Source organism: Carex rostrata, chromosome 22 (assembly GCF_964058835.1).
Source record: "Carex rostrata chromosome 22, lpCarRost1.2, whole genome shotgun sequence".
NCBI lineage: Eukaryota > Viridiplantae > Streptophyta > Magnoliopsida > Poales > Cyperaceae > Carex > Carex rostrata.
Window position 1 is genome coordinate 5526413 of NC_135939.1, and position 19313 is coordinate 5545725.

The 19313-nt window shown below is 33.3% G+C and overlaps 2 protein-coding genes across 3 annotated transcripts; one reads left to right on the forward strand and one right to left on the reverse strand.

The window, feature by feature from the left end:
* Nucleotides 1-257: 257 nt before the first annotated feature.
* On the reverse strand, nucleotides 258-4843 carry LOC144573807 (transmembrane emp24 domain-containing protein p24delta3-like). Its single transcript, XM_078323560.1, has 4 exons — nucleotides 4618-4843; nucleotides 2644-2853; nucleotides 790-866; nucleotides 258-473 (listed from the first exon to the last, which is right to left on the reverse strand). The coding sequence occupies exons 1-4, from the start codon at nucleotides 4840-4842 to the stop codon at nucleotides 329-331; spliced, it is 657 nt and encodes a 218-aa protein (XP_078179686.1). The 5' UTR covers nucleotide 4843; the 3' UTR covers nucleotides 258-328.
* A 2865-nt stretch (nucleotides 4844-7708) lies between these two features.
* Nucleotides 7709-15751, forward strand: LOC144573810 (ribonucleoside-diphosphate reductase large subunit). Of its 2 annotated transcripts, none has more exons than XM_078323562.1 (18): nucleotides 7709-7873; nucleotides 8016-8250; nucleotides 8659-8720; nucleotides 8808-8895; nucleotides 9272-9535; nucleotides 9888-10128; nucleotides 10300-10376; nucleotides 10796-10966; nucleotides 11604-11696; nucleotides 12072-12221; nucleotides 12404-12490; nucleotides 12582-12746; nucleotides 13109-13228; nucleotides 13734-13936; nucleotides 14215-14364; nucleotides 14742-14889; nucleotides 15088-15174; nucleotides 15356-15751. In XM_078323562.1, exons 2-18 carry the CDS (start codon nucleotides 8023-8025, stop codon nucleotides 15446-15448), a joined length of 2427 nt encoding a protein of 808 aa, XP_078179688.1. In that variant the 5' UTR covers nucleotides 7709-7873; nucleotides 8016-8022; the 3' UTR covers nucleotides 15449-15751. The 2 variants fall into 2 exon arrangements, with proteins under 2 accessions (XP_078179688.1, XP_078179687.1); XM_078323561.1 differs by having other exon boundaries at nucleotides 7733-7873; nucleotides 8010-8250.
* The last annotated feature ends 3562 nt before the right edge of the window (nucleotides 15752-19313 follow it).

A 19313-nucleotide genomic window follows, 5' to 3' on the forward strand; every position in this document is an offset into this window, starting at 1 on the left:
TACCTATCTTCTTGTATTTTACTGTTTTCTGAATTTCAGTTGAGAAGCAATGTATCTGGTAGTAATGACAAATTCAACAGCTAAGTGCAAACATTTATAAACTCTTACTCAAGTCAACTGAGCCCAATTTATCAAGAGTAATATACAGTAAAACACTAAAAGATCACTAACAAAATTAGTTGCTAAAAGGAAGCTAAAGATAACAAGAAAAACACAAGATCCCTTTTCTACTTTGCTTCCACCAAGATGGTTAAAAAGGACGTCTGAATCCAACCTGATTTCTAACAGAAAGTTGCGAAAACATTGATTCTACGCATTAGAAATCAATCTAGAGAAGCTTCTTCTTTCTGAAGAAATTCTCTAGATGACACATCTGTAAAGCTGATACACCAATGCAAATGAAAAGTGAGGTTATACTTAAATACGCAATTCTTGCATTGGTCCTCTCACTGATGTCCCGAATATCCCTTTCCCTACATGACAAGATTAAAAAGGTTACAGTTCATTCATTGTACATAATTCAAGAATTTTTGCATCTATCCATGCTGAAATTACCAGGTTCACTAACTCTTGCAATTAAGGGCATTGTTTATAATATATGGGATTAAACCCAACATAATTGGTATAAGCTGTAATTGCAACCTTGATCTAATTACCAGTAAATGCAAGTCAAAGTGGGTCCTAGCCTGTAATTTTTTATACCACTGGTTTTTTTTTTGGTAACAATTCAGCTGTCGCATCGGTAAAGGAATTGTCTGATACAATGTGGAAAAATTCTCAATTTTTAACCTGTTTACGAGATGCACCAAGTTCTCGCGAATAACTGAAACAGTTGTTTCTAGTTTCCGCAGCTCCAGGCTTACTCCCTAGAGATAGGCACATAACAACTCAGTAACTTTCAAAATTGTTTGTTCAAAGAAAAAAAATTGCAAAATTGTCCGACACTGTCACTTTTATGCAATCTTTGATCTTTTTTTATTATGAAATGGACTTCCATAGAAAATTTATTAATGAAAATTTTGAATTTTGAATAATGTAATATCTCCAGATCCCCTTCTGGAACTAATTTTTGACATATTATTCATTTAACTGTTATCAGCAAAAGCTAACACCAATTTTGAAAGGAAACTGACCTAATTGCCCTTCTGTTATTTATACTGATGTTGCTTTATATTTAGTCTAAAATATATGTTTTTGTCTATGAAAAGAACTGAAAAATAACTACTAATATGCTAATTTTCCTAAATTTTTTATTTTTTTCTAGGTACCATTTGTTTATTAAAATTGTTGAAAACAAATAAAGTTTGTGGCTTGTGTTTTATTGTATTAAAACAAAGAAATAAAACTGATGATAAAAACTATGAAGTATTGAGTTCTTAAGAAAAATAAGAAATAATTGATTTATACTCATTTAAAATTGTTATTGCAGTTTGGGGTTTTTCATTTCTAATTGTAAAAGCTCAGGAGAGACTTTTACAAATATATGCAAATTAAAATTTTGTGGGGAACAATAGTCCGAACTAAAAAGCACAAGCATTGTGGATAGGGTTGTAGGCATTACCCCATTTGAAAAATCACCACAAATTTGTTATTTACCAGTCCACCAAAAAATTACTAGCTGACAGTGTAAGAAATTCATTGAATGTTTAATAAACTATGAGTGAGTCTATGGTACTATGCATATTACGATTTGTTACCGTGCTACAGCTCTATATTCGAGTTTTCAAATCCTAACGGTCGATCCGAACCATTCATCTTGTTCTCCATATTAATATGTGTTTGGAGACCAAATTTTACATTTTTTGAAATTTTTTTACTATTTTTTTAGATTTATTGAAAATCACTGTTTTTGGATGGTCCAGAATTTTCAGATCAAGTGATTTTCTAAATATCTAAAAAAATAGTAAAAAATTTTCAAAAAATGTAAAATTTGGTCAGCAAACACATATTAATATGGAGAACAAGATGAACGGTTCGGATCGACCGTTAGGATTTGAAAACTCTAATATAGAGCCGTAGCACGGTAACAACCCGTGATATGCATAGTACCATAGACTCACTCATAAACTATTATGATAGTTCTTTCGGTAGTGTTATATTAAATTGGTGTCAGTATTTACATCCTCAAATTTTATGATGTTAATTTGTGATTTAAACAACACACCAAACAATCTAATTCAACTCTCTTACTAAAAAAAGAGTGAGACTATGGTACTATGCATAGCGTGGACTGGCTCGTACTACGGATCAATATCTCAATTTTCAAAGTCTAAAAAATCTATTTGAACCGTTTAGCGTAATCTTCATACGAAAATGTACTTGTGAATTACATTTTACATTTTTTAGAATTCTTTTACTAATTTTTAAAAGAGAAAATATCACTTGTCAAAAGTAGTGATTTTCTACCTTTTTAAAAAAATAGTAAAAATTTCTAAAAAATAGTAAAATTTAGTTGTAAGTATATTTTCATATAAAAATCATATTGAACGATTCAGATCGACTATTTACACTTCAAAACATAAAATATTAATGCACAGTATGAACCAATCCGCGCTATGCATAGTAACATAGCCTCACTCAAAATATAATTTTGTTGTTCAAATAATATAAAGTATAAATGGATATTAGGGTTTCAATTAGCACCTCAATTCTCTCCATTCTAGCAACGGAGTCCCAGTCTCTTGTGGCAATTCCAATTTTCCAGTCAAGGTTGACATTTCCACCCATTCCTTTCTCCTTGCTATCCATCCAAAAACAAGCCAGGTAATTTCCAGGCTCCTTTGTAGTTAGTGCAAACTGGCCTTCAGATACCTTATCTTTGTTGTGTAGTATGTTCCCAAACGGTGAAGTAATCTGGAGAGGTTAAAATTGGATAATTTGATTAATTCCTTGGGATCAGTGTTTTAAAATGCGGTTTTGTTCATGCATGCGGAAGGCCACTGCATACCGCATATGCGGTATGCGGATGCATATGCGGATTTTCATGCGGATTTATATATGCGGATTTTAAAATAAAAATCCACGTATATATAGAGAGAGAGAGAGTGTGTGACTAATGTGCATTCGTATGCATACGGTCCAAATTTAAAATTTCAAAATCCAAAATGTCGATCCGAACCGTTCATCTTGTTCTCCATATTAATATGTGCTTGGATACCAAATTTTACATTTTTCTGAATTTTTTTACTATTTATTAAGCCACTTTGAAAATTGCTGATCCAACAGTGGCTGCTGATCTGCATGGGAGGACTGCATGGCCGCATATTCGGACCGCATGGCCGCATTTTTAATCCGCATATGTTTTTTTTTATTCCGCATGGCCGCATATTTGGACCGCATATGCGGCCGCATGCTCAAAATCGCATGGGATGACTGCATGGCCGTTCTGAGCACGGCTGCCGACTGCATACGCATATGCGGCCGCATTTTAAAACACTGCTTGGGATGACACAAATGTAAGTAGTTTGAGTTAGGCGCAAGATTAAAAGGAAGTTGAGAATGGGCCGGGCCAAAAGCCCATCAACGACTCCAAAATATCTCACTAGATATATCTAGGCCTCCAGGGGACAAGTTGGGTTCATGTCTGGCTTGACTTTTATTAGGGAAATATAGCCGAAATTTTTATTAGTATCACTGTAAAAAAAAAAAAAATCACAAATTATGGGGATTTGAAGAATACCAGGGTTTCTAAGTCAATCTGCAACCTTATTTTTTGGAGGCCGCAAATTGACTCTGAGGCCTTCAAACAAATCCAAAAATGCCATGTAATATACTGATATTTAGGTTTTTGAAGGGCCGCAGATTGACTTGAAGGCCTTGGTATTTTTCGAATACCCCAATTTCAATGGTGTTTTGGTTTATTCTTTTTTGAAATGGTATTAATAAAAAATTTCGGGGGTCGATATAATAAAAGCTTCATATTTATTTTTATTATTCCTGGTTAAATTCAATAAGATAAAGAGTAAAACCGTTGAAATTGATTTATGGATGTGTTTACATACAAAATTTATATATTTTTGAATTAATTTAGTATAAAATCAAGCAGTCAAATGATGATGAAAAATAAATACATTAAGATTAACTTATAAATTGTTTATTTACCACTTGATTTTATACTAAATTAATTAATTCAAAAATTATAGATTTTGCATGTAAATGATATATTGATTTTAACAATTTGGATTTGTTGTTTTAAATCAATAAAATTGATTTTGAAATTAAACTCATCAAGAGGCTTGGTGAGTTTAAGAACACCCTAATGTTTAAGCCTCGCCGTACAATCATTTGCTTAAAAGTTGGTACAATTGTCTGTACCAATTTTACTCAAAGGTTTATTTGATGGTATGACTTCTCTATAGTAATTAGTTAGTTTGTATATATTCAAAAGCGAAGCCAGACCTTCAGACTATGAGGGGTTAAACGTGAATGAGATCAATTATATAAACTTTTATACTGCAAATGGGAGTCAATTTTATAGTATTCATAATATTTTGTTCTAAATTATATAGAAAAACACGTTAATATAAAAAGTTTGAAAAATAATGGGGGTCAATTGACCCCCATATTTCATGCATAGTTCCTCCACTGTATATATTAAAGAGATGTAAGGGATTCGACCTTGACACTCATGGTGGCAGGGATGCGGTTGTCATTTGAAAACAAAGTGTAATTGCCGAAAACAACGACATTCGGTTGTATCTCCTCTGACAAGCACTTGGCGCCATGTGGCGGCAGCTCGATCCATATAGCCCCAACTTCTGTCGTCCATTGCCATAATGCAAGCACAATTACCATTGATGATGCCGCATTACATTGCAAGAAACTTTGTTTACTTCGCTTCATCGATCTTTCTTGTTCCTGATATCTCTCCTTGTTTGAGCAATTTTGTTATTTGATATGGTATTTGTTTTGCTGCCGAGGAATATAATCAGTTCTTTGTTGACGGGAGATCAAATTTGTTATGTGAAGAAAGCACGCTCTAGACCTAATTTTAAGAAATGACAGTTTTTGTTAAAAAATATTAAGAGATGACAGAGACAGAGAAAAATGGTCCATCCGCTCACTCTAAAATAAGAGGAGGATATATTTAGAAGTTAGAATCCTCTTGTGAATTGTGATATAATCATGGGTTCCACCGAATTACCGAAGAGTCTTAAGGCTGAAGATTTGCAATCGATCTAAGGCCTCTTCAGAGATATTAAAATTAAAAAAAATCGCATTATTCTATGTCTTCATTTTTTGTGTCTCCACCATGTTTTTATTTTTAAAAACGTTAGTAAATTAAAATTTAAATCATAAATGTCAAAATAAAACCGTTAAATGTGATCTTATTTCCTCTATGTGCTTATAAAAAAAATATCATATTTCAATTTTATTTTTATGTAAATCAATCATTTGAAAAATCAACGTCTATAAATTATTCTCATTAGTACATTTTTATTAGATCTTGATGACAACTAAAATGAACTTGAAATGACATAATTTTTTACACGTGCATACGAAAAATAATGTACATCATATCTAACAGTTTTAGTTTGATTTTTAAATTTTGAGTTATTAAAGTTCTTAAAAATAAAAAAATGATGAAAATACAAAAAATAAAGACATTTAAACCCTCCTCATTCTATATCGCTGTTTTTTAAATATATCTACCCTACGCTGGAAAAAAAAGTATTGAAGCTATAAACAAGAGTCGAAATATTTTCTCAACTAATATAATAACATGAGGAGGGTTCAAATGCCTCCATTTTTTGTGCCTCCGTCATACCTCCATTTTTAAAAACTTAAATAACTCAAAGTTTAAAACTTAAACGTCAAAATAAAACCGTTACATGTAATCTATGTTATTTTCTCTATGTGCCCATAAAAAATTATTACATTTTGATTTTGCTTTTATATGAATCAATAAGTTGAAAAATCAACGTCTAGAAATCATTCACATTTGTATACATTTTTACAAGCTCAAGATGACAATCAAAACAAAGTTGAAATGTCATAATTTTTTATATGTGCATAGATAAAATGATATAGTTCATATCCAACGGTTTTATTTTAAATTTTAAGATTTAAATTTGGAGTTATTAGAGTTTTTAAAAATGGAGGCATGATGGAGGCACAAAAAATGGAGGCATTTGAACCCTTCTCTAATAACATATATTTTGGTTTAACCGGTTGTGTTTACTGCTTGATAATTAGTTCAACACACATAAAAAGCCGAATATTTTTTATTACTATAGATGATAGACCGCATATACGTACGGAGTATGCTACTGCGCTAAAAATATCGTATAGTCGCATATATGCATATTACAAATATGCAACTGCATATACGATCATGTGGACACGTATGCAATTTATGCGGACCACATAATACCCCAATTAGTCTATCTAAATATTTATTAACAAAAATGATTCAAATTCAGATCCAAACAATTTTCTTAATTGAAATACAGATTGGGTATCTGGTATTAACCGAAACCCCATTCAAGTTTCTCATCCGGACTTCGTCCAGTTAAGAGATTTTCCAAATCCAATCCCCGGTCTGTTAAAGAGCTTTGATTATATCGAACACTCTATTAGGATTTACACAATTTCTTTCTTCTTTTATATATTCATTATTTTATTACTAAATAGCAATCAATCACATGATTTTGAGTCACCCATTAGTCATTTTTTAAACTTTTTTCATGAAATGTTGTACGTTACCAATTGTTCGTAAAAATAAAGGAAAATTTTATAAAATACCGCACATGTTAAAAACATCAAACATAATACCCCTCTTTTAATTTTTTTTTACAAAGTACTCTTCTGGGACTCACATTTCCCCTCCCTCCTCCTTTCTCCCCCTCCCCCTCATTTACTCCCACTAGATAGAATGATTAGTTGCATTTATTGTAATCCAAATATGTGTCCTTTAAATCTCCTCATTAATGTTTCTTTTTCTTTCTCTTCCAAATTATGTTATAGCCATTGTTTTCCTTGCTTAAAATTAGCTCTGCTTAAAATTTGACTGAAGTGTCAGCTTGTTTCTAGAGTGTGACACCATTTAGTTCACTGGCTTGGACTAAAGTGGTATCCTCTAAATATTCCTAATCTAAGCAATTAGCAAAGGGACACTAGTTGCATATGAGACTAGTATGAGAATTAGATTATGGATCGGTTCCAATCTAATATCTTGTGAATGCATATAAGTGTTTATATGTCATTGGATATGACCATATGTAAATATCAGATTCAGATGGATTCTATGTTTGTGTGTCATTGATGGTTCACATGATTTTAAGTCCGCATAATATTATATTACATATGTATTATTATGAATCGTTAGATAAAAAAGTATGCATAATAATATATTATGATTTATTATCCTTTTATTTATTTGATCATCTTTTAGTCATTTATATAAGTCCGTATTTAAATTAACATATGCAGCTGCATAAAGTATAAACAAAACTGAACGAAAAAGACTGCATATACAGTAATCCCTTACCTGCATGAACAAAACTGAATTTTAAAACATTGATTATTATAACTAAGACGATCAAATCCAATCGTGTCAATCTCTCTCCTACTTTAGTCCACTAGTCCGCTTACTATATTTTATTGCGGCCGAACAAATATTCCCGCGCTTCAAGTTCAAGTTGAACATGTATCCATTCGAGTTTCAAAAGGGGAGAATTAGAAAATCCTTAAAAACCGCTTTCTCTGTCCGAACACAAAATAAACCCGGTTCACGTGACCCCATATGGCTCCCTTGTTAAATTCTCCTCCGAAGCATCCGGTCTAGGCGCCAAACCCTATCCCGCCCAAAACCCTCTCCTTCCTCGAAAGAGAAACCCTACTGTTTGTCTGCGCCAATTCTTATCCAAAACAGGTACAATTTCTTTCTCTCTTTCTCGATCTCGATCTCGGCAAGTTTTGGTTTACATAGTGCTCTCGCTATGAAGTACTTTCTTGTGCAAAACCTGTGTTTGTTTACCACACGTGACCTGTTTGATGAAATGCCTCAGTTGCAGAAACGGGATGTACGTGGTAAAGAGAGATGGTCGACAGGAGACGGTGCACTTTGACAAGATCACGGCACGGCTGAAGAAGCTGAGCTACGGCCTGAGCCAGGACCACTGTGATGTGGTTCTCGTTGCCCAGAAGGTGTGTGCTGGCGTGTATAAAGGCGTCACGACTAGTCAGCTTGATGAGCTGGCGGCTGAGACTGCTGCGTCCTTGACCGCTAGTCACCCTGATTATGCTCAGGTAGTTGAATCATCTTTTGTTGAATTTGGTAAATAGTTGTGTAAATGTTATCATTTTTGTGAGGATTGGACTCTCAGCAAATTAGAAGCATTACATGTCCAAGTCCAATAAATGCTAGATATTAAGCCCTTCTCCTTAGCTATTCTTTTTGTTTTAGTTCTTTAATAAGAAAAGAGTACCAGCAACTCCTAATGAATTAAGGTTGTACGTCTAGAACTTTTAAGCTCAAATTAGGATTAAACCCATGAACTATCTGGTTAAAATAACTGGAGGGGCATTTTATGGAGGTATCAACTTCAAAGGTACTGGAGGGTGGTGTGATTCCTCCAGCATCTTGACATGGCATTGATCAGAAGAGGAAACTCTTTTTAATAATTGGTTTTGTTGATTTTTTTCTCTTACCTCCAGCTTGCTGCAAGGATTGCCGTCTCTAATCTCCACAAGAACACAAAAAAGTTGTTCTCAGAGACGTAAGAGCATCAATTTGTGATTGTTTTCTTCTAATCCTTCTTATTTTTTTATTGAAGTTGCGAATTTGGATTGTTACATCTATGCAGGGTCAAGATTATGTATGATCATTTTGATGAAAGATCTGGACAGAAGGCTCCTTTAATTGCTGATGATGTTTATGACATAATCATGAAGGTAAGTATTAGAAAAGTTGAGATAAATAGTTGCCTTAGACCTTTGTATTATTGTATGGTCATTATTTCAAGCATGTTTTTCCTATCTGAATCAAGATGAGTTTAATTTTGCCGTTATTAGCTCATTTCCTTTGTTGTTTCATAGTTGATGATAATATCCTAAATTGAATTGATTAAATTGGTTGTACGTTGGAAATTCCAAATTTTGCTGTATTGTGTAATTCCACTAATTTGTTCAAAACTAGAAATGATATCATCATCTGGCTAAACCCTATAACTGAATTTACATGTTTTTAATTCCACACATCTGCCATAACAATTCCATGAACTGAACATATCCTGCCATTGCTACTGAGTCCATAATTTTACACTTTCAGAATGCAGCTCGACTGGACAGTGAGATAATATATGACAGAGATTTTGACTATGACTTTTTTGGCTTCAAGACTTTGGAGAGGTCATACCTCTTGAAAGTTAGCGGTAAGGTGGTGGAGAGGCCGCAACACATGCTCATGAGAGTCTCTGTCGGAATTCACAAGGATGATATTGAATCGGCTATTAAAACCTACCATCTCATGTCTCAGAGGTGGTTCACTCATGCTTCACCGACTCTCTTCAATTCTGGCACCCCAAGACCTCAGGTTCTTTTCTCCAATTAACAATTATGCCTTGATCTAGGACTTAACCAGAGGTTGGCAAGTAAAATGGGGATGGTTACAAGTTACAACCAGATCCAACTGGTATCTAATTGGGGTAGTTTGGTACTCACATTCTGTTACCTGATCTGACCTGTTGGTTGCCAGTATTGCATGGACTAAGTAGTGGTTTAAAATGAATATAGCAATATATTTGGTACATGATTATAAAGAAACTATTCTGAAACTATTAATGCAGTAGTTGTGACTGTCAAAATGAGTGCTGAATTATACCATGTTGAACTAAAAGACTATAATTATACCATTTTTTAATTGTTACTCTTGGTTTCCTTTGCAGTTGAGCAGTTGTTTCCTTATATGCATGAAAGAGGACAGCATCGAGGGCATCTATGACACTCTGAAGGAATGTGCTGTTATAAGCAAATTGGCAGGGGGAATTGGCGTGTCAGTTCACAACATTCGCTCTATGGGAAGTTACATTCGTGGCACAAATGGAACATCAAACGGCATAGTTCCCATGCTTCGTGTTTTCAATGACACTGCCCGCTATGTTGATCAAGGCGGTGGTAAGAGAAAAGGTAATCTTGGCTAAAAGCTGCTAAATATTGAAAAAGATAGAGGATCAACTGTCCCTAATTCCTTGCACTTGGATTTCTCCCTGATGGCAACGGTTGGCAATTTATATTTCTCATTGCCTGTTTTGGGATCATTAGGATCTTCGATTGAATTGATTAAATGCTGCTGTTTAGGTGCTTTTGCTGTATACCTTGAGCCGTGGCATGCTGATATCTTTGAGTTTCTTGATCTGCGCAAAAATCACGGGAAGGTATAAATTCTCTCTGAGATTTGTAAGTCTGATCTATTAGTTGAATAGTGGCTGATTGTATATATATCTGACAAGACACTATGTTGTACTCGAACTATTATATTAACTATACCATCATTAACAAATTGCGCTACAGTTTGAAATATAAAAGTTTGATGTATGGCTTAGCTTATCCTAACTAATATGAGTTAAACAAATAGTCCCGATCTTGATTTTGGTCAGCACAAAGCAGCATTCTCAATATGCTGTGGTGACACCTATCTTTCTATTGGTAGAGTAGTTTTACGAGATGATTAGCTCTTATATAATTAAGTTGAACTGAACAACAACCTATTTCTTTGCAACGGAGGCTAAGCTAAACCAACTATTTTCAGTTTTCTTTTAGATTTGTGACTTGATAAAGCCCTAAAAAATTGTAGGAAGAACATCGGGCAAGAGATCTGTTTTATGCTTTATGGGTGCCAGATTTGTTCATGGAAAGGGTCCAGAGCAACGGCCAATGGTCACTATTTTGCCCAAATGAAGCTCCTGGTCTTGCCGACTGCTGGGGCCAAGACTTTGAAAATCTCTACACAAAATATGAAAGAGAGGTTAGTAGTTTTGCTTGCAACTTCAAATTTGTTTTGCCTGAAATGGTTTACTTCTCTTTGGTAGGTTTTACAGCCAGATGCTGAGTGTAGATTCCATTTGCATAGCAAATGTCTTCAAAGCCCTTTCGTAAAAGAGAATAATACTAATTAGATTCTTTTTCATTATATCAATTTTTATTACAAACAGAAGATTTATATATTGTTTGGGTTAAGTTGGGTCGGATGATATACCATATAATAAATGTTAAACCATACCTGACCCCCAGGTTTTTGGTTGGTTTGACCCTTTAAGAAAGAATCAAGATCATAAAGGTTAGTTGTGGTCACATACTAGATTTGATATGCTTTCTATGCTAATTTGGAGTTTGTGTCTTTCTTTGGAGTAACCAGACTTTGATCTTAAATGGGACTGGTTGACCTGATGTGGCTGGTCATTGACTTGACCCTGCTGCCTATGAACTCAGTTGATGATCAAGTGCCAGTATAGAAATGCAAGGCTGCTCAAATAAAAATGTTTAAAACTTTAAAAGCACTCGTAATCATATCATTCCATAATGGTACCATTTTTGTTATGATATGCGCTGACAAACACTGTCAAGTGACTTTGCTTTACTGATTTAATCTTGATTAACATTAGGGAAAGGCAAAGAAATCTGTTCCTGCACAGAATCTCTGGTTTGAGATTTTAAAGGCCCAGATTGAGACTGGAACACCTTACATGCTCTACAAGGTAATATTACATGTTATCGTTTCAAATGCTTTCTGACTTTGAAATAATGATGCCAGTTCTATTTACTACACATTAGAGTGATTACATTATTTAGATTTACCAAAGTAATAAACTCTGCTCCTGGGCTTCCAGTATGGAATTGACTAAGTTTCAGTACCAATGTCTTCAAACCAAATGTACAGTTGGATAGCAGAAATAAATTTTTTAATAGAATCTTTCTTCTTGTAAGAGTTATTAGATCTTAATATGATAAAGATATGCTAACTGGTGAATTTTGAAGAACTCGTAGAAATACTTAATCAAGTTCCAATCCCCAGAGAGTTCTCCTTGGTTAATCCAATGTTCTATCCTGACAGCTATTTATGCCATTTACAGGATACCTGTAATAGAAAAAGCAACCAACAGAATCTGGGAACCATCAAATCTTCGAACTTGTGCACAGAAATCATTGAATACACTAGCCCAACTGAGACTGCAGTATGTAACCTAGCATCAATTGCTTTGCCTCGTTTTGTCAGAGAGAAGGTAAACTGAACTTGCTTTTATTTTTGGGGAGTTTTTGTTTTTTTTCTGTTTAGTTTCATAACATAGATGTATAACTGAAGCTTACTACCCCCCCCCCCCCCCCCCCCCCCCCAAGCCCCAGGAGGAGGGGGGGGGTGGTGTTGGAGTTCATTTATATTGATGATGTGTAAATATTGTTTCAGGGGGTTCCTTTGGAGTCTCATCCATCTAAAGTAGTTGGCAGTGCCAATTATCAAAACAGATACTTCGACTTTGATAAGCTGGCTGAGGTTTGTTTTTTTACTTCCACACGATCCACATAATTGCATTTTTTTTTATCATTATTCTTGTTGAGCTGTTACACTGAAATTACTTTTTTAGGTTACTTCAATCATTACTGCAAACCTCAACAAAATAATTGATGTCAATTATTACCCGGTCGAAACTGCAAGAAGGTCGAACATGCGACACAGGCCAATCGGAATTGGGGTTCAGGGTCTGGCTGACACTTTCATCTTACTAGGCATGCCTTTTGATTCATCAGAGGTGCTTATTTCTTAATAATGTTTTAATTTTCTATCATACAAGGCTTGCAATTCCAGCGGGTACATATTAGTTCCAGGTGCTCGCATGGTCATGCAGTATTGAATCCTCTCAATTTCTCAATAAGCCCAAATCCCACTTAGTGAACCTGAAATTATGCAAAAGCAATGATCATAATCTGTTATTATTTATTTAACCATCAAATGTGCAATTGAACATGTTGAAAGATTACTGTCAAGCTAGTACTCAGTACATCTCCAGTCATCACTTTACATTCCTAGTGCTAATAGACCAAGTGTTGCCGTGCCAATATTTGATTTGGTGTTAACCTTGCTTATTGTAATTTTATTGCTGTGCTTCTGTAGGCTCAAGTGTTAAATAAGGACATTTTTGAGACTATTTATTACCACGCTCTGAAAGCATCAGCTGAGATTGCTGCCAAAGAGGGTCCTTATGAGACCTACAAGGGCAGTCCTTCAAGCAAGGTTAACATTTACATCTCTTTCTATTTTTTGTCTCTTTTTCTTTTCCAACTTTGGGTTTTAGGAGATGCATATTGAACTCAAATTATAATATAACTCTGATTGGAAGTGCAGTGCTACCCAATTTCTCATTTTCAAAATCATTTATTGTGACTTCAACAGAACCCGTTGTATTTTCCTTATTTACTAATACTGTACCAAATAGAATTGTTAGGTATTTATTTGCTTGCACATTTCAGAATCACAACCAAAAAAGTGTGACACATTCTGTTGCTAATGACAGAACCTATATCTTTTGTAGCTGAGAAAATGTTCAAACCTTCACCAATGTATTTTTCATGATTAACAAAAAAGTTGGAGTACACATTGACAACTGCAAGAAAACAATTGAAACTGAAACCTCACTAGGTTTGGACTAGGAAGCAAACTGACACTGCATCTAACCAATGCAAATGAACTTTAGCTGAAATAAGAGCTTGTTTTACAGCATGCTTTAAAATTTTTGCAGGGTATACTTCAACCAGACATGTGGAATGTAACCCCATCAGACAGGTGGAATTGGCCTTCTTTGAGGGAGTTGATTTCAAAAAATGGACTGAGAAATTCGCTTCTCGTAGCCCCCATGCCCACAGCATCAACCAGCCAGATCCTTGGCAACAATGAATGCTTTGAGCCTTACACTTCCAACATTTACAGCCGTAGAGTTCTCAGGTTTTGTATCCACACTTTCTTTAGAAGTTCTAAGCTTTCTTAATTAATGCTGATGCAAATTTAAGCCACAGTTTAACCCAATTTTGACTCAGTTGAGCCCATTTGTTTAATCTATTTATTATTAGCTCAACTTAAACCTGAGGTTTGGATCAAATAGCTCGACTTAAGAACAAAATGACTGAGATAAAGAAAACGAAAAAAAAAGATAAAGATTCATTAAAAATGGATGGAGCCTAATGACACCTAATGTTTGACACTTTCTTTTATAAAAATTTCAGTGGAGAGTTTGTTGTAGTAAACAAGCACCTCTTGCATGACTTAACTGAGATGGGCCTGTGGACACCGACACTCAAAAATCAAATTATTTACGAGGATGGATCTGTTCAAACGATCGCTGAAATCCCTGATAATTTAAAAGCCATCTACAAGTAAGCTTAACATATGTGCCCTTATTTGTTAACTTTGCACTGGTAGCTACCTTATATTTTAGATGCCATCTGCTTTTGGGTTCTTGGCTTGAATTTTTTTTTTCTTGGTAATTAATTTGCAGATGTGAGGCCCAAACAAAAATGTTATAAAATAAAGTAAAATGAAAAGAAACCTTAAAAATATTTAATCTAATGCTCCAGCGTTGATAGTTGATCTGTACGTAAAACATCAACCAAACATAAGTAATCAAAACACAGGTGACCCAGCTGGTGTGTGGTAAGGGTAGATAAAATGTTGTGTCCGGGTTTTTAAGTAATTAACTGTGGAGTGTGGGAAGAAAAATTAAGTCAAGTATTGCTGCTTCTGATTTTTGCAGAACTGTATGGGAGATAAAGCAAAAGACCATAGTAGACATGGCAGTAGATCGTGGTTGCTTTATTGACCAGAGTCAAAGCCTCAACATCCACATGGAACAGGCTAACTTTGGAAAATTGACATCTCTTCACTTTCATGCTTGGTCGAAGGTAATCTTTCCTAGTCTCATTTGTGTATTGCAATAGAAAGGTCATACATTTGATGATGCAAACAAAAACTGGGCCAGTTGATTGCTGGTCTACATATTTTCTTGACTAAAACCATACTCAAAGTCTATTTTTGTAATAGTTTGCTTATTTGATGATGCTAATCTATGAACTCACGCCATTTCTGTTTTGTAATGTCAGGGGCTTAAAACTGGGATGTATTATCTGAGAACCCGTGCTGCTGCTGATGCAATCAAATTTACTGTCGACCCTACCCTTCTTAGCAAGGTAAGGCATTTACCATTGCGAAATTTCCCTTGTGGCAGATAAAATCCAACTTTTCTTGTTCTCAAGTAGAATATTGTGCTTTTCTTTTAAGGTTTTTGTTTAGGGTAACTCTGGATGAGTTAGCATTTACAAATTATTTTACTCTGAGCTTGATTTAGCTAATGGGCGAACAAAATTGCAGGATAAGAAGCCAGATGAAGAGGTCGAAGCAAAAATGGCGCAAATGGTTTGTTCTTTGAACAACAGAGAAGAATGCATTGCTTGCGGGAGTTAGATACTGTGGTTGACGATCAAATATGTGGCCTATGAGAGTGCTTTTTTTCAATCGGCTATTGTTTACTACAGATAAGCCTTATTTTCCTAACTAGGTGTTTATGATATTTGATTAAGATCTAAGCGAGACTACTGTATGTATGTAATGTGATGTTCTGAGATGCATGCTCTGCACCTCGATAGTTTGTACTAGAGTTATTAATTGTTGCCAGTAAAGTGAATTGGCAATAGCCTCATTAGTTTAGTGCAGATTTTCTTAATTGGAATCTTTGGAGCAAGAAAAAGAAAGCCACAGCTCTCACAATCGATTCCTTGAAACATATTTTACTCGACTATTATAATATAATGGCCGAAATATTTTAAAGTTTCGTATTTTAATTGCCAATATTGCGAATAGAAATTTAAAAGCCCGTCCTCTCAAAAAAAATAAAAAATAAATGAGCACTTTGAAGTTTGTTTATCAATCATACACCTTAATTTATTTTCTCCTTATTTAATTGAGAGTAGCTGGATGCTAATGGGCAGTTATCTAAACATATATCTTCCCAAAATCTTACTCTAAAATTGTTGCCAGGAATATACTTATTGTGTATACTTGTGCCCAAATTTTCCAAATCAAGTATATCTGCCCAAAAAGGAGAATGGAAAGCAGGATATATATGAGTGGCATGAAGGAATTGTATTAGTGTTCCAAGGGCTGTTTTGGATTGTCCAGTCATATATGAAAATAGTGATTTTGTATCTATCTTAAAAAAGTAAAAAAAATTCCAAAATTATAAAATTTGATCTCTAAACATATTTTAATATAAAAATGATGTTGAGTGGTTTTTTTTCGAAATGATGTCGACTATTCAGACTTCGAAAATGAAAATAAGAAAGTGGAGTATGTTTGGAGTACATAACCAATATAACATGTTAACCCTACTCTTTACATATATGCTGCTCTCGTAATAATTAGTTGTTCATAGTTTAAGGATAATTAAGAATTATCACAGTAAGATTTGTGGGGGGTGTCAAATTACATAACAAGGAGCAAAATTATTGAAATTTCTTTTGGATAACAAAAGTTTCAGTAAATTGATCCCGTTGACTATATATATAGTTGTATCCAGCTAATGGTGGAAAACAGCGTACAATTCCATGAGAATGATTCCAAGTTCCAACTTCATTTTTGTGATGACTTTGCTCTGTATTAAAATTAGGATGAGCAATAATTTTCTAGAATATCAAATGAAGAGAGAAATAATTGCTAAATATTTTAATTATCGATTGATAATTTGATTGTATTATTCAATTGAAATTTCAAATGTATGTTGCTTGTAATTTTCAACAACCGTTGTATTTCAAGATTGTACGTAACAAGGTAACTCTATATTTTTTTATATAAATTGAGCTTTCGATAGGTTTAATCAATCAATATATAGTAAATTATTGTACATTTGGCAACCGCTGCTAAGTTAAAAAATATATATTAATTATTTATATAAATTGAGCTTTCGATATGCTTAACAAATCACACTTGGTTGTCTGTGGGGAAAAGCATGCTTTGATTAGTTGTCCAGTGTTAAATGATTGATTAATTTAAAATCATTAATTATTATAGCAATGACATTTTTTGAGATAAACATTGATTAACAACGGAAAATATGCTGAGGGAATGATGAAAACAGAGAAAATGGTTCTTTTTGAGTAAAATTTAGAAATCAAGTTACTGAATTATTTAATATTTACCGAAAGCTTCTTTGTTCGGATTTTGAACCTACAATCACATGAATTGCATTGTCTAACAGAGTAAATGTTTTTTGGATGAAAAATAAAATAGAAGAAAAAAGCTATTGCCCTTCACTTTTATTTGTTGTGTGTGTGTGCGGGGGGGGGGGGGGGGGGGGGGGGGGGGGGGGGGGGGGTTTGTGTTTACGAAAAGAATGAAATTCAAGGAGTTAGGCAGTACATAAAATTTTCTAAGTTAACTTAATTTTTTAGAATTTTAGAAGTTAGTCACGTTTATGGTAATAATGAAGAATTTTAGAAGTAAGATTAAAATTCAATATTAAAATGGTAACCGAAAATTGGGCCTTCTCCGTAGCGCATGTTCGAATTCTATTTAATATCAATTTAGTGGTCCTTTTTTAAAAATTGAAAAACTTACTAGTTTAATTTCTGCACTATAAGGGCGTGTTCGGATGTCACGGGATTACGGAATGTGAATGGGAATGGAAATAAGCACTGTTATCAAAACCGGACCGAACCGGCCGGTTCGACCGGAATAAACCGGAACCGGACAGGTTTACAGTTTGGTTCGCTATTTGGACCGGATATGCAATAGAACCGGATATATTTAATTAAACCGGCCGGTTTTATATAAAAAACCGGAGTAAAAGTAAAAAAAAACCGGTTTTATATTGGTTTTTTGTCCACTGTTGTCATGTGACTATTTTCAATTTTGAATGGAAAAAAATAACTTTTGAGGAGAAAATGGAACAACTTTTTAGGAGAAAAAGTGGAATCTAATGTGTATTATTCTGTGGCTAACTTTGTGTAGTCACTAACTTTGTGTAGTCATTTATATTTTGTAATATATTTTTGTAAACAATTACGTGTTTAAGAATAATCTAACATTTGTTGCAATATTATTTTTTTATAAACTAAATATTAATTCTAATATGGATCATTAGGGGTTCACTTGATCACAAAAACTAAATAATTTCTATGTAGTTATTCAATTTATTTATGAAGTATAAAATATAAAATTTCTTCGATGAAAAAAAGATTTCATAATATTTTATTTAATTATCTTACTAATTCTAACAATAAGTTCTATATTTGAGCTACAATAGATATATTATTTTCTAATAAAAATAATTATTTCTAATATATAAATTTACTTTTATAGTACATTGTTAATATGTAAAACATAATTATTTATAATAATAATTATATCTTATAAATAAATATGTATGTATTTAAAAAATCAGCAGTCAAACCGGTTGAACCATCGGTCTGACCAGTGAACCGTTAAACCGGAGCTTTACCGGGTTGACGTTCGGTCCGGTTCTGATAACATTGGAAATAGGAATTCACTTTTGAAAAAGTGGAAACCCACGGGTACGGAATGCACGGGATTAATTATGGGAATATGAGAAAATGAGTGTTCGTTTGTATTATGGGATTAATCGTGGGAAATCTTTATTTATTTTAAAATATGTATATTTATTTAATTGTTTTAGTTTAGTTTAGTTTAGTTATAAATGATTTTTTTTTATTTAATTATTGTTTTTAAATAGTATAGCATTCTGTTATGTATTAATAAAATCATATAGTACAATTTAATGAAATAGATTAATAATAACATTAAATAGATGAAACATTACCTCAAAATAATATTATTAAAATAGATACAATACAATAACAATTTTTTTTATGAAAACAACAATTAAAAATATTTACAAAAAAATGATCATATACCAAAAAAAAAATTAAAAATATATGAAATGCATGCATTCAACTTTTCTAATACAAAATATTTTTGTAATTTTTCAAGTCCGTGAATAATTGTACATATTTTTTCGTATGCATTCAATTATTTCTATATAGCCAAGGCCAACTAGTACACATTACCTATTTATAAAAAAAAAAATAAAGGTCCAGATCTAAACTTTTGATTAGTCCCACATTAGAAATTATTCGTATTAATAAAATTATGATAATGTAATTAAATAAAATATATTAAATAATAACATTATATGTAGATGAAACATTTCTAAAAAGATATTACTGAAATGTTTATATTTTGTAGATGAAACATTTTTAAATTTTTTGAAATGTATGCATTTAAATTTTTTTATACAAATGTTTATATTTTGTAA

What these genes read in the sequence shown, in the direction of transcription:
- LOC144573807 (XM_078323560.1), bottom strand. Translation starts at nt 4,842, where the DNA reads ATGAAGCGAAGTAAACAAAGTTTCTTGCAATGTAATGCGGCATCATCA. An exon ending in CTGCCACCATGAGTGTCAAG is followed by an intron (nt 2,854 to 4,617) that starts GTCGAATCCCTT and finishes TAACCTCTCCAG; the next exon opens with ATTACTTCACCGTTTGGGAA. An exon ending in CTAGAATGGAGAGAATTGAG is followed by an intron (nt 867 to 2,643) that starts GTGCTAATTGAA and finishes GCCTATCTCTAG; the next exon opens with GGAGTAAGCCTGGAGCTGCG.
- LOC144573810 (XM_078323562.1), top strand. Translation starts at nt 8,023, where the DNA reads ATGTACGTGGTAAAGAGAGATGGTCGACAGGAGACGGTGCACTTTGAC. An exon ending in CTCGTTTTGTCAGAGAGAAG is followed by an intron (nt 12,222 to 12,403) that starts GTAAACTGAACT and finishes ATATTGTTTCAG; the next exon opens with GGGGTTCCTTTGGAGTCTCA. An exon ending in AATTTAAAAGCCATCTACAA is followed by an intron (nt 14,365 to 14,741) that starts GTAAGCTTAACA and finishes TGATTTTTGCAG; the next exon opens with AACTGTATGGGAGATAAAGC.